The sequence below is a fragment of the Ixodes scapularis genome, unplaced genomic scaffold, assembly GCF_016920785.2.
Source record: "Ixodes scapularis isolate PalLabHiFi unplaced genomic scaffold, ASM1692078v2 PGA_scaffold0__279_contigs__length_252992795, whole genome shotgun sequence".
Lineage (NCBI taxonomy): Eukaryota > Metazoa > Arthropoda > Arachnida > Ixodida > Ixodidae > Ixodes > Ixodes scapularis.
The window spans coordinates 44,592,417-44,606,029 of NW_024609835.1; the positions used below are offsets into that span (position 1 = coordinate 44,592,417).

The window sequence follows — 13,613 nt, forward strand, 5'->3', positions numbered from 1 at the left end:
AGAGTTGAGTCAGAGTTTGCTGCCCTTTCGCCTTGACTATTGTATTTAATTAAATATAGATATGCATTTTCTCTTTTTTTTGGCACAGCTTTCTAAAATTGGAGATCAATCTATAATGGCGGTCAAAGGAGACCGACTTGTAATAGTACTGGCCATTATTTCCGAGCCCGTCGCGCTAACCCAGGCGCTTCCCCATGTTAGCCGCTGCTCCTAGCACCCTGGTGCAAAGCTGGGAAGGTTCATGCAAGTGGCACAAGTGCCACGGTACGCTCTATACTCCGTTTCACGATAACGTGGCGAACTGTGGAAGCTACGGCCCCCGCGCCCCAATGAGAGCGCCGGAGCGAGGCACGTGACAACACATCACAGGAGCGCGTGTCTTACTGCGCTAAGGAACCAACTGTCGCCTGGTGGGAAACCAACAAACTTCGGATGAACGTCCACTGCCGCAACGTCGTTGTCTGCTAAAGTAACAAGCTCTTCAGGAACAGTTCAGAGATAACCTTATGCTCAATTTACCACAAATCTGTGGTAGGTGTTAATGCCAGGACAACGTTTTCAGTGGAAGCAGAGTCAATTACACGGCTGCCATTGCCAATGGCCACGTCTTTACAAAAAGAAAAAAATTGGGAGTGGATATGGATGTAAAGTAAATATTTTATTAAAATACCTGTAACTGAAACTCATAAATTTGCCAATATTTAATCATTATTTTTAATTAATTTTAGTCAAGAATATATTAATTCACTCAATTTCCGTTAAAAGAGAAAGAACCAGAACTACTTTCTGTCGTGGATGGTGCTGTTACTGTGGTGGTAATGAGGCCTTCTTGACCTTGACCATGGGGTGTTATCACGTGGCTTACTCCAACGCTCTTATTGGATCGCAGGGCCACAGCCTCCACAGTTCACCAAGTCATCATGAAACAGAATATAGCCACGGCATGGAGGCATGTGGCAGACACGATAATCAAGCAATCTCATAAAAGACACTGGTTCTGTCTAACATCCCAGTAGCCGCCACACCAGTATCTTGCTCATTTTTCTCGCGACTACAAGCTCCTGACATCGCCGATATCGACTGGAAGTTCAGAAGATGACGTGGCCAGCGCAGTTGACAAGCCATCTCTATATTTCGTTTCACCTTGATTCAAAATGAAGTAAAATTATTTATACCAATTTCCTTCCCTTTTACTTTTATAAAGATATTAGGGTTGACCATTAATATATTTTTCTCTTCGCTAAAGCCCGTCTCAACATAGGTCTGACGCAATTCTTTGCAAAAAAGGCATTTTGGCATGAGATGTAGCAGACTCGTTGACGGTGCAATTTGGCACAAATGGTGCAACCCTTCCATCACTGTAGTGTTGAAGACAACCATTTTTTTTTTCTTTTTGTATGCATACCTCCCTCAATAGACAGAACTCACCAAAAAGCTGTAATCTCCCATGTTTTTTTTTAAAGGGGGAATAAAGTATTTTTTGAGAACCTCATTTTATGGTTATAACACAATGTATGTGCTCTAAGCATCCTAAAAAACCCGAATTACATTCCTGCACGGTCAATTTGCATATTAAAAATGTGGTTAAAGTTCCCGACTCTTACCGTTGGCGCAGAACTACAGATGGCGCTACCGAACCTTGCTAAATATGGTCGAATGACAGACGGCGCTTGTCAGCCACTCGCAAGCGGTGGGATCCCGTGTAGCCGAGCGGCCGACCAGTCCTGCTTGTCCACACAGCAACCCATTACTCGCAGGTGACTGATAAGCGCCATCCGTCGTTCAACCATATTCAGCAAGGTTCGGTGGTGCCATCTGTCGTTCTGCACCAACACTGATCATTGATTACCTTTTTAATATGCAAATCGGGCACAAATTAATGTAGTTGCAAGTTTTTTAGGACGCTTAGAAATCATAGATTGAATTATGACAATAAAACTACGATCTCAAAATGTCCTTTAGTGCATGTTTAAAAAGACATGCACCAGGGAAATTTTTTTTTAATGCAAAAGCATTAGCTTTTTTTTGGAGCGAAGCCAGCGTTGTCTGTCCACCAAAAACGGCACCTAAATTCCCATTGGCTGCAACGCGTCATGTGGCTCCATAGCAACAGCATCATTGTTGCTAAGGAGCCAGCCGAACTGCTGGCGGAACAGCGGGAGGGGGGGACGCAGCTATGCGCTGGCCTGACATTAGCACATGTTATCGTATGCTCAAGGATGACGCCATCCTTGGGTTTGCCCCAGAGATTGTCCTAGACATTGTCCTCTAGGCACTGTTATCGACGTCGTCCTAGACGTCATCCTTAAGGTCGTCCTAGACGTTCTTCTTGATGTCATCCTCGACGTCATCCTAGATGCTGTTTTCGACGTCATCCTTGAGGTCGTCCGAGAGGTTGCCCTCGGCGTTGTCCTAGACGCTGTCCTTGACGTCCTCCTAGATACTGTACTTGGCATCGATCTCTAGGACGTCGTTCAGTATGTCGTCCTAAAGGTCGTACTAGAGGTCATCCTAGACGTCGTTCTTGATGTCGTGCTTGACGTCGTCCTAAGCGCCATCCTTGATGTTGCCCTCGATATGTGCGCGGCAACGCAGATGCTTCGTCACGAAAGCCGTGAAGCCTTTAATACGTGTAGAAGCCTCACTCGAAAACATTTAACCCGAGGGACTTTAATGCTTTCGCATTCCTACACTTGAGCAGTCTTAAGTGTCCTCCTGTCATTTTTTCTTATTTACAAAATCGAAATGAAATTTTTAGTTTATGGTGCCTAATCTTCTCTTCATATATCTGGTGTTAGATTTGATATAGCTCTTTTTTTAGGTTTTCAATGCAATGTACATGCAGAAAAACCATGTTCTTATGCACACGTGAGGCATAAAAGCCTAGTAAAATAAACTAATTTGTTCCTTTTAAATTACTGAGTGCAATGAACAACAAAAATAATGTGTGTGATGCTTCTTTCATTTAAAAATAGCAAAAATTCTATTGCCAGGGGCTAACAAAAGTTTCTGAAATTTTTCAATAATCTAAAAATATACATTTTAACCAAACCTAGATAGTTGCATTCTAGCATTTTACGTATTCTGAAGTAGATGCATGCCAAATTCGGTTTTGATAGGACTATTAAGAACAGGAATTATTGTGCACAAACTGGGAAGATGCCCCAAAATTACACAAAAAGAAAAATGCATTTGAATGTTATCATAGATGTGCAGCTATACTCTTTCACGGTGCATAAAATAACATTGTTAATAAATTTTTGTAAAATATTTTGTTAATAAATTTTTGCGACAAATTGATACAGAAGGCTGAAATGGAAAGGAAACGGCTAGGCCCACTTGTCAACGTAAATCTGATGGCGGGCAATGTCACAAGTTGAAGACCACGCAGTAAAAATATGATCAAATTCATACCGTTCTGGGTTGCACGGAGGTCTTGAAATGCGTATTTGACTAATTATGCGATCATAACTGGCACTAATTATATTAGAGCGCAGCTCTTAGGTGCCCGTTTCTATGTTCTGCGGCGTCGGCGTTGTCGTAGCCAAGCTATATTTAGCGGGAAACTTGACGTCACATGACCTCAACACCAACTCAATTCCCCGTTAATTTAGCGGGGAAATGCAGTTTCTTCGCTAGATTTGCAGACAAATTCAGTTTCTCCGCTAGATTCAGCGGGAAAATTTCCCACTAAATTTTGGGAATTGAACTGGTGTTGAGGTCTCGTGACGTCAATTTTCCTGCTAAATCTAGCGGAGAAATTGAATTTGTTCGTAGGCGACATGACACAAAGTCACAGGACGTCATTTTCCCCGCTAAATTTAGCAGGGAAACTGAATTGGTGTTGAGGTCACATGGCGTCAATTTTTCAGCTAAATTTAGAGGGGAAACTGTGGGAGGAGGAGGATGGGAGGGTATGCAGTAGGAGGAGGGGAGGGTATAGGGGAGGAGGAGGAAAGGAGGTGGAGGAGGAAATGAGGAGGGGAGGGGAGAGGAGGAGGAGAAGGAAAAGAGGGTAGGGAGAAGGAGGGGGGCATACCCTCCCCCTGTACCCTGCCCTCCTCCTCCTCAAGAGCTGCACTCTAATTTCGCGTTACAAAGATCTGCAAACATCTTTCCTTTTTTATATATCACATATAAAGATTCAAAAATAATAAAACATCCTAACAACAAAAAATCAAATATTTTGCAAAATATTGCCGTTTTTCTACTTGCATCTCTCCTTAAGTGTCTTCCACTTACATACAGACATATTGCAACCCCTTGAAGAACCCACACCACCACAACCATATCTAAGCAAAAGGGATATCTCGAGTCAATGAGAATAAAACTGGCTTACATACATGCAAGACTATTTAATTATGCCCTTAAAATTTATACAATATATAAGCTGACATTCTTCGACCGCCAAGCGGTGGAAAATTAATGCCCACCACCGTCAGAACTCACTGTAGTTCCAGCCAGCGACCAGGAGCCAATACCCATGAATTTTAAAGCCCCCGAATATGCTCGCTACCCCAAATACATAAACCGTAAAAATAAGGTGGCTTCCGAAGCTTACTTTCTTGACCTTGGTCTCATAGAGTAGCCTGACAAATTCATTGTCCTCCGCAGAGATGGTTAGTGTCATGGTGAGTAGATTCAGGAGGCTTTCCTCTGAAAGACAAAGAGGAGTTAACTGCCAGGAGCACACCAAACGCACAGGTACGCTGGCATGGTATTGTGAGCAGCATAAGAGTCAATGCAGGAGCACATGGCAAATAACCCTTAAGCTTGTTAAGATGAAAGCATGGGCAAGTAGGTAGTTTGTAACAGCAGCAACAGTGTAAAAAAGAAAAGGACAGAAAAGGGGGAGACACACAGAAGGAGGACAAATAAGAGCACATGTTTTTCCTTCCATGTGTCTCCTCCTTTCTTGTCCTTGTCTATTTGTGCCGTTGCTACTACTAGCCTCAAGCCTGGCTTGTGGCAGTAGACGGGGGTGGCTTTCGGAAGCAAGGCGGAGAGAGCGGCATGGACCCGTCTGCTGCCGGCACTCTGGCCACAGGCAACTTGCTTCTTGTGTGGGGCATCTAATCGCCAACTGCTAACGATGGCAATGGCACGATACCGCCGTGATTCAAAATGCGCTTGGCAACAGTGATAAATACTCAAATAGCTTTTACTTCTTTGTTCTATTTTTATGTATGGATCAATCAAACGAGGCAGTTATCGCCAAGCAATAGACACATTTTCTTTGTTTGTTCTATTTCGAACTCTGTCACACTGCATGCCACCACACCATTATCAGGTGCCGTGAAAGAAGTAAGCCGTCAGTGGCAAGGGTGCCGGCAGCAGATGGAACCACGCCGCTCTCTCCACCTTGTTTTTGTGATGTATCTACTGGCACACGGCCGGCGGGCAAGTCTGCTAGCGCTGCGCACGAGCGCGTGCTTTTGCCTCGAGAGCTGGCTGCACTCTCGTGATCATATAAAAGAAACCCCGACCGTTTTGGATGCTTTGAATGGCTGTCTCGTCATTAGCCCAGCTAAGGCTATTTTACACTGGCGACGAAGTAGTGAGCGAACGACCACGCATCTTCAGACGTCTTCACGATGCCAGCTACCCAGGATAAGCTGGAAGAATTCGACGGCACCGGGTGGTCATTGTGGGCGGAATGACTGAATTTCTACTTTGAAGCGAATGGGGTAACTGTCGTTACGAAGAAGAGGGCACTTCTCCTCACCTTGTGCGATGCCAAGACCTATGAAATGGTGCGAGCATTGGTGGCACCTAAGAAGCCTGGTGAAGTGGCTTACGACGACATAATGAAGATGCTGCACACCCATTTCGACCCGCAACCGTCCGAGCTCTTTAGCAAAAGCAAGTTTCAGTGGAGAGACCAGGAGACAAGCGAGTACATCAGTGATTATGTCGCGGCACTAAGGAAGCTCGCCGTCGACTGCAACTTTGGAGTTCTGACAACCGCACTAGCGCAAACAACAGCCAGCACCAGCGCCAGCCCCAGCACAAGCACCAGCACCAGCACCAGCACCTGTGCGAGCGGCGGTGAGCCTGTCACCGTATCGTCCACAACAATGCTACCACTGGAGGTGATGCTCCGGGATAGGTTCATATGCGGGACTGCGGACGAACACCTTCAGCAAAGTCTATTTGCAAAGCCGGAACTAACATACCAGAAAGCGTATGATTTAGCATTGAGAGCAGGGAATGCTGCAAGACAACAAAAAGATGTCAAAGCTCGAAAGACCACCATTAGACAACCAAGGGTCGAAGATGAACAGCACGTGAAAACCGGAACTGCAAGTAAGAGAAACAGGACTTCGTATCAAGTGAACAACGATGTCATCGCTGCCAGGAAAAACACGTCGCAGCTACATGCAGATTCTGCACAGCACGCTGCAATTTTTCCCGAAAGACCGGACAGATTGAAAGGGCGTGTTACCAGAAGACCGAAACAAATCAACAGCAGCGATCAACACAAGTGGTTAGTCATGATGAGTCGGCACGTTCAAGTGAGGACAAGGATACCCAAGACTTATACGAGCTTAACAGTGCAAGTTACACTACGTCGGTTAAGAAGTATATGGTCGCACTCAACCCACGGAGTTCCAAGTGGACACCGGAGCTGCATATTCCATCCTCAGTGAGGACACATACAGAAAAACCTGGCCAAAGAATGCCCCTCCACTGAACAAGGAACATATGCTCCAACCATGAGCAAGAAAAGAACTAGTAAAAGTTCTCGGGTTAGCAGAAGTCCGTGTCCGACGCAAGTCAAAAGACTATCTGCTCCCACTAATTGTGGCCTCAGGTTCGGGCGGCAATCTGCTTGGAAGAAACTGGTTCCCGGCACTCAATATCAGAGTCAGCGGAATATACCAGTTTGACCAGGGCAAGACCCTTTATGACGTGTTGCTGACACACGAGGAATTTTTTTGATCCAGAGATAAATGGGCACAAGGGCCATGCGGTACATCTGGAGCTGAAGAAAAATGTGACACCGCGCTTTTTAAAGGCTCGACCGGATCGCTTCGCGATGCGCACCGCAGCGGAGGCAGAACTGCAGATGCTCCGAAACCAAGGCATAATCGAGCCGACGCAGCACTCTGACTGGGTAATACCAGTGGTGATCGTACAAAAGAAGGACGGCACTATACGGATGTGCGGAGACTTTAGAAGCACGGTGAATGCAGCTGCAAAACCGACGATGTATCCAATGCCAACTGTAACAGACCTGCTGGCAAGTGTGCAGGGAGGCACCATATTTTCGACGCTGGATCACACTCAGGCATATCAACAGCTCCACATGACAGCAAAGACAGCAGATGTGCTCTACCGGCAAACGGCCGGCAGGGAAGTCAGTGAGCGCTGTGCACGAGCGCATGCTTTTGCCTCGAGAGCTGGCTGCGCTTTCGTGATGATATAAAAGAAACCTCGACTGTTTCGGACGCTTCGAATGGCTGTCTTGTCATTAGCCCAGTTAAGGCCATATACCTAGCTAAGGCTATTTTACAGTTTTCAGAAAAGTTGCTACCACGCTTCGCTACAAGCAGGGTTTAAGGCTAATGGCCCAGTGCTCCCGTGTTCCCTATCACAGTGCTCATGATAGCACTTTCAGCAAAACAAGAACCCGAGACAATTGAGTGTCTTATTTCTGTTCCATGCTTTCCCGATCTTCAGCTTTTGCAATCATGAACATAATTTTAAGCTACATTATGAAGCATTCAACTATACAACAGGAGGTAATATTAATACTTAGTCAATAGCTTGAACTGCAGCTAAAGTCACTGAAGGAATAAAAACTTTGACAGCGTAAAATGCATTAGTGGAAGCTCGTTATCGGCATACTGTGGATTCTCAGTAGTTTTGCGATTGCAATGCGTGTCACAAGAGGAAGAAAGAAGAAGTTGGTAGGAGAAAGCAAGATTGCGAGGATACACCATCGAACAGACCTTCCCCGTGTATTCTGTAAATATCCCGCAGTCTTTATTAAATAGAAGTGTTTAGTTTTGAGAACGATTCCAGAATTAAGCAACAAACGGTGCCGAAACTCGGGACAGAAGACAGAGAAAGCACACGGTAGGCAGAATTCTGAATGTTGCAGACCAAAATAACACGGCACACACTCACCAACAATATACATGACTAAAGAAGTGAGGGAGAGAACCTTATTCACTGGTATTTTTTTCGTAAACAAGCTCTCCACCACTCCCTATCAGCAGATCTGTGCACTTCCGGTTTTTATCTCCTTTCATTTTTGTTCCATGTCCCTTGTTGAGATGCTTCGTTGAGATACATGCAGATTACCTCAAATGTATTCAAATTATTCATTTGTCGGTTAAAGATTCTCTTTCTCGATCGCAATGCATTTTAGGACAAATATACATACTGGGATGCGAAGAACTGTGGCACCCTCGTCCTATCAGCTCGCACCAAACGCAGCAAATACATTTGTATTCACAAAGGTTAGCACAGCGTCGGCCATCCTATATTTTTGTTTTACCTAGTCAATGCTAGCATAGTTCTCTTTATATCTACCGTAAAATATCAGGCAAGCGCCCACTCATACTTTGGAGATAATTGAAAAAAAAAAAGGGGGATAGGCACTTCTCCGTCATCAATTTTACATATAAATATACTATGCGTTTTTTCTCAGATCTTACAAATTTGGTGATGGGCGCTTAATGCGGAATGGGCGGGTGCGCAGTATTCTACGGTAGGTTAACTGCACTGGAAGCAACCAAGCTCGCAAAAAAAAGGATGTCATATGCTTATTTATTGCTATTGAGTTCTGGGAGCAGTCAGTTAGCATGCAGCTTGGAATGAACAAAGATCAAATTTCAACAGTTAACCAAATTTTCAGGCATGCACTATGCCAGTGGTTCTCAACCATTGATCTTTCGCGGACCCCTTGTGGATCGGCGGAGAAGATGGAGGACCCCGTTCATGGTGCGGGGAAGGGAAGTTATAGGTTAATTATGATAGTGATTTAATAAAGGGATCTAACTAAGGGCTAGTGCGAAGCAAACTGCTCTTATTGTTGTATACACGAGAAAAGGCACCCGAAAATTGGAATGTTTCTTCTCAGTCTGAGAAAAGACAACTTTTATTTCCGAGCTCTACTGATGAGGCTGGGCTTCACAGACCCCTAGAATGCCTTCGCCGACCGTTTGGGGTATGCGGAACCCCATTTGAGAACCACTGCACTACGCTGCTCAGCACTCTACAACCATTATTTGCTTTCATTTGTTTTAAGCATGGCCTCATATATATGGCATTGGCACGAAAGCAGCTTTTAGTAGAAAGGAAGACTAACAGGAGGGCATTGATCCTGTGAGCAAGGCATGAACCGTACGAGCGTTATTGACTATGACTCATCTCTTCTGGAACTGCAAGGGCTCAAGGACTTTCGACAGAATGCGCGGGACTCACTATCAAGCAAGACAAAGCCAAAGCAGCTGGAAGATCAGACCCATCCCAAGGGACAGGCCCAGCACAAAAAGCAAATCCTATATTTTCTCATATATTATATAAGGGACTCAGGGGTCCATCATTTTATGTATTAAAAGTATAATCACAACATCCCCCCTCCCTTTCCTTTCAGCTCTTAACCCCAATCTCTCCCATTTCAGGACAACCAAGCCATAAGCAGGCGAACCTTTTCACAAAAATATATGCGTGTTCAATCTATCAATCAATTATATATGAGAACTAAAAAAGCAAAAAGTTGGGCACAGAGCCCTGTAGGAGAGAATGTTCAAGAATATGATTTGTCCAGGAAAACTTGCTCTAATAATAAATTAAGGCAGTGGTTCTCAAAGGGGTCCGCAAAGCCCTGTCTCTTTACAATAAAAGTTGTCTTTTATCGGATTAAGAATAAACGTTCCAATTTTTGGGTACGTTTTTTCGTATATATGTGACTAAGAGAAATCTACTTCATACTAGCCCTTAGTTATATCCATTTAATAAATCACTATCATAATTAACCAATAACTTTACCTTCCCCTCACCACGACCGGGGTCCTCCATCATCTCCGCCGATCCACAAGGGGTCTGCCAAATATCAGTGGTTGAGAAACGCTGAGTTAAGGCATCAAGCAGCTTCTCATTAACAAAACTTGCAAAAGGTTAGCATCTCTACCTTCCTCTTTTGAAAGCATTTGGTGCTTTACCAATGCTTCAAAGGCTTCATAGCAGTGAATGTCCAACCTAAGTGCCTTCTTGTAGCACTCAGCAGCGAGCATCCTGTTGTCAATAGCTTCATAAGTTTTCCCTTTCAGGAGTTGCAGAGAGGCTTCCAGCTGGAAAGGAATCAAAACATATGTTTTCTTAGTGCTATCACCAGACTGCAACTTCAATGACAACTCACAGCCAAGCAACAAAGCAAAGAAGAGAAGAAACTTAGATAAACATTGATAAAAACTCAACAACTAGACTTTTTCAATATTTCAACGGCCCCACAGGAGCTAAAAATCTGAGCTCTTAAAGACAATCCCTTCGTAGCATGCCAAGTTTGTGCCGGGTTCCAAATTAAAAATGTGTAAATATTAATAATTTGTCAAGTGTGCTGCCACACTTATTGAAAAAATATACACAAAACATGCCTGTCTTTACTTCATTTTTATCTTCCCTTCATTTTCTCTATTTATAGGCTAGGCATCTGTTTTTGCTTATTGTCCAGTGATCACAAGTAAAGACCAACCATTCACACAGTCATGAGCACAAGCTCTCAGCATCAAAAGTCGCCGCCAGTGCCCAAGCAAGCATGTGGAAGTAATGCTTTGCTCCCCAAGCGCTTTCTTGAAGCAGCCTATGGCATTCTCTGTGCTCCAAGTTAGAGCGAAACAAAGTGTAGTTCTGCCCAGGGCCGTACCCCGGGGAGGGAGGGAAGGGGAGGGAGGGGGGGGGGGGTTTAGGGGTTTTGACGTTCTGACTTTCATAAAACATTCCGATATCTTTGGCAGATTTGTTATTTGAGGAACAAGTGCTTACTCTTCTCATCCAAGGGATCAGGAGGGGGTGTCGATCCAGCATAAGTAAATTTCTTAAGGTACTGCAGCTGGACTTCGGCACCTAGACTAAAGTATGCGCTGCTCACTGTGGGTCCTCAAAAACAAGCAAAAATAATGGCCAACCAGGTGCAATATACTGACCCCAGAAGTTTGTTAAGTTTGCTTTTGTTTACCGTTAAAAGGCGTAGGAAATGCATGGCCGTCGTTTTTTCTCTATTTTTTTTGTTAATTTCACCAGCTCTGAGTAGAGCTCTCAGAAAAAGATACAAAACTTTGTAAGTGGATATATCACTGGCAACTGGAACAGCAGCTCTGGAGCAATACTGACAGCAGTGTCCTATCATTGGCTGGCAGCAATCACGTTACTTTGGTGCCTCCGTGCAGTTTGTGGTGTATTGATATCACTGGTCTGCCAGTGAGTGAGAGGGGCGGGGGAAGGGGGTGAAGTTGCTGCGAAGCAGGCATGTGCAGTTGGGCCAGGTGGGTTAACATTTTTGTAATCAGCTGCTGCAAACCGTCGCCGCAAAGCATATGAAGGGTGGGTCGGGAAGGTTAACACGTGCCCCAGTGATAGACGCAGGTTTCGTCGACACAAACGTTTCATTGACACATGTTACTCAAATTGTTTGCTGTAAAGACATTTCATTGCGTATGCATCATTGGGGACATTTAGCAAACCAATAACCCTGCTCCACGTACCACACTACCGAAGCCTATGAAGCATGCTTTTAAGCGTGCACCCCACAGTCATGGTACCACCTGGGCGTGCACTTAAAAGCATACTGCGAAGACTTCAATAGTGTAGGCAGCGGGAACGGTTTGCTAAAAGCCTCTATTAGGGTGGATTATAAATAATTCCAGCTACAGGCACGCTATCCCCCACAAAAATATGCTGGCAGTATAGTCACATGGTTGCAGCTAGCCATGGGAGGAAACTGCCGGCATTTTTTAGCACGGACTGCTCTGCCAGCTGCCGGCAAAATAGGCTCACTTTTGGTGAAATGACATCTGTGTGCCCAGTTTCAGGTATCTACATTTGGAATGAATATGATATGATATGATGATGTTTATTGCACTTGGGAGGTAAAATGTAAAGGAGTGCCGGTGTTGGGGGAAGGCTGACGCCCATGCAACTAGTGTGCCCACAACACCGACCCGTGCTCTCTTACAACATATATACAGGGTGTGGCCGCAAGGGCCGCACCCTGTATAATCATAACATTTAGTGTGTGAGCACCACCTCAGAGAATGATATTTAAGAGACCATGCTTACCTGTCTTTGCTCCAGGTCTCCCTCATCAGGAATGACGACACGTTCTGGAATAGGTGCTTCCAAGATTTCCAGAGCCTCCCTGTATTCTTTGCCGGCAAACTGAAATATTAACTTCTAAGTAAATTCTCAGTTTTCAAAATGTACCCAGTATAATAAGATAACTCACGCGGCTCGAAACGGCCAAGAACTTGCACCTGAGGTCTTTCTGTTGGACAGGAACGAGTATGTTAGTAAATCGGCAAATGCAGTACACAAAATGTGTTTCATACCATGTGCAAATTTCGACTTTGGATGCAGTGTGCGGCCCTGTGGTACTGCTTCGTCAGGTAGAGACACTGCGCTAGGCAGTAAATGTCTTGCGTGTTCTCTGAAACGATGCATCGATGTCAGGAGACAGTTTATTCGGTAGTGTTGGACGTCTTTGACGCAAGGTTTGTTTACCTTTGGATAGCGTGGCTACCTTGTCCGCCCAGAACAAAGCGCTCGAGTACTGGTGCTGGACGATACATGTCAGAGAGAATCGGAGTATTTGTTACTAACATAGCAGGCGTCCAGGTTTTATTACTGATAAAACTGCGTCAGCAAGCAGTTACAAGTAGAAGCCGAAGTAAAACACGCAATACAAAGTTGCTAGTGAGCACTGTGTGAGAGGAGTGTTCTTTGGGTGTGTGAATGCTTGAGTGACAGTTTTTCGAGTGCGCTAAACGTCGACAAACTCGCCCAATCTCAGGTTCTTACAAGCAGTTACAAGTGTTTACCAAAGTCGCGCATGCAGAGTGGAACATTCTGCGGCTTTCTAAAGGCTCCTTACCTTGTCTATATACCATCTGATCATTCCGCGATACTTTTCGAACTCCATCAAGTTGCTACTTGCACACAGAGCTTGGTTAGCTTGACGATTATTGCCCGATAAGCGCTTAGAACTTAGTTCTTCCGCCATTTTTAAAAATGACGCCGTGCCAACAATTAATTGATGATGATGATCATAGACGGCGAATGCAGCGCTGCCCGTGCCGCCCAGCCTGATGATGTCCGATCAGCTCGATTAACTAGTTTGTTCGTTAAAACTAATCAAATTTTAAGTTCTAATCATTTTTCAAATATATCCGCAACAATGGGTTAGTTGTACATAAACCACTGACATAGATCTATGAGCAGAGTAACGCAATAATTTGATCCGCGTGCTATGCTCACAAAGGACTAAACACTTTATCAAAGTTTTCATAATATTAAATGCGTGTGAAAATTTTGAGAAGGCAATTTCCAAGGCAATGGCGTTTGAAGCGGATGATTTTTTTACGCAGCGGAGATGGACTTTTTGGGTT

The 13,613-nt window shown here is 44.6% G+C and overlaps 1 protein-coding gene across 1 annotated transcript in view; it reads right to left on the reverse strand.

Moving 5' to 3' along the window:
- LOC8042792 (cell division cycle protein 16 homolog) overlaps window positions 1-13,243 on the reverse strand; it is a 33,576-nt gene extending 20,333 nt beyond the window's left edge. The window contains exons 1-7 of the mRNA XM_029968431.4: window positions 13,100-13,243; window positions 12,730-12,784; window positions 12,558-12,655; window positions 12,455-12,493; window positions 12,289-12,387; window positions 10,145-10,304; window positions 4,562-4,656 (exon numbers count right to left, since the gene is read on the reverse strand). Coding sequence (XP_029824291.3) covers window positions 4,562-4,656; window positions 10,145-10,304; window positions 12,289-12,387; window positions 12,455-12,493; window positions 12,558-12,655; window positions 12,730-12,784; window positions 13,100-13,228 — 675 coding nt within the window. The 5' untranslated portion in view covers window positions 13,229-13,243. The remainder of the gene's footprint in view (window positions 1-4,561; window positions 4,657-10,144; window positions 10,305-12,288; window positions 12,388-12,454; window positions 12,494-12,557; window positions 12,656-12,729; window positions 12,785-13,099) is intronic.
- Between the last annotated feature and the right edge of the window lie 370 nt (window positions 13,244-13,613).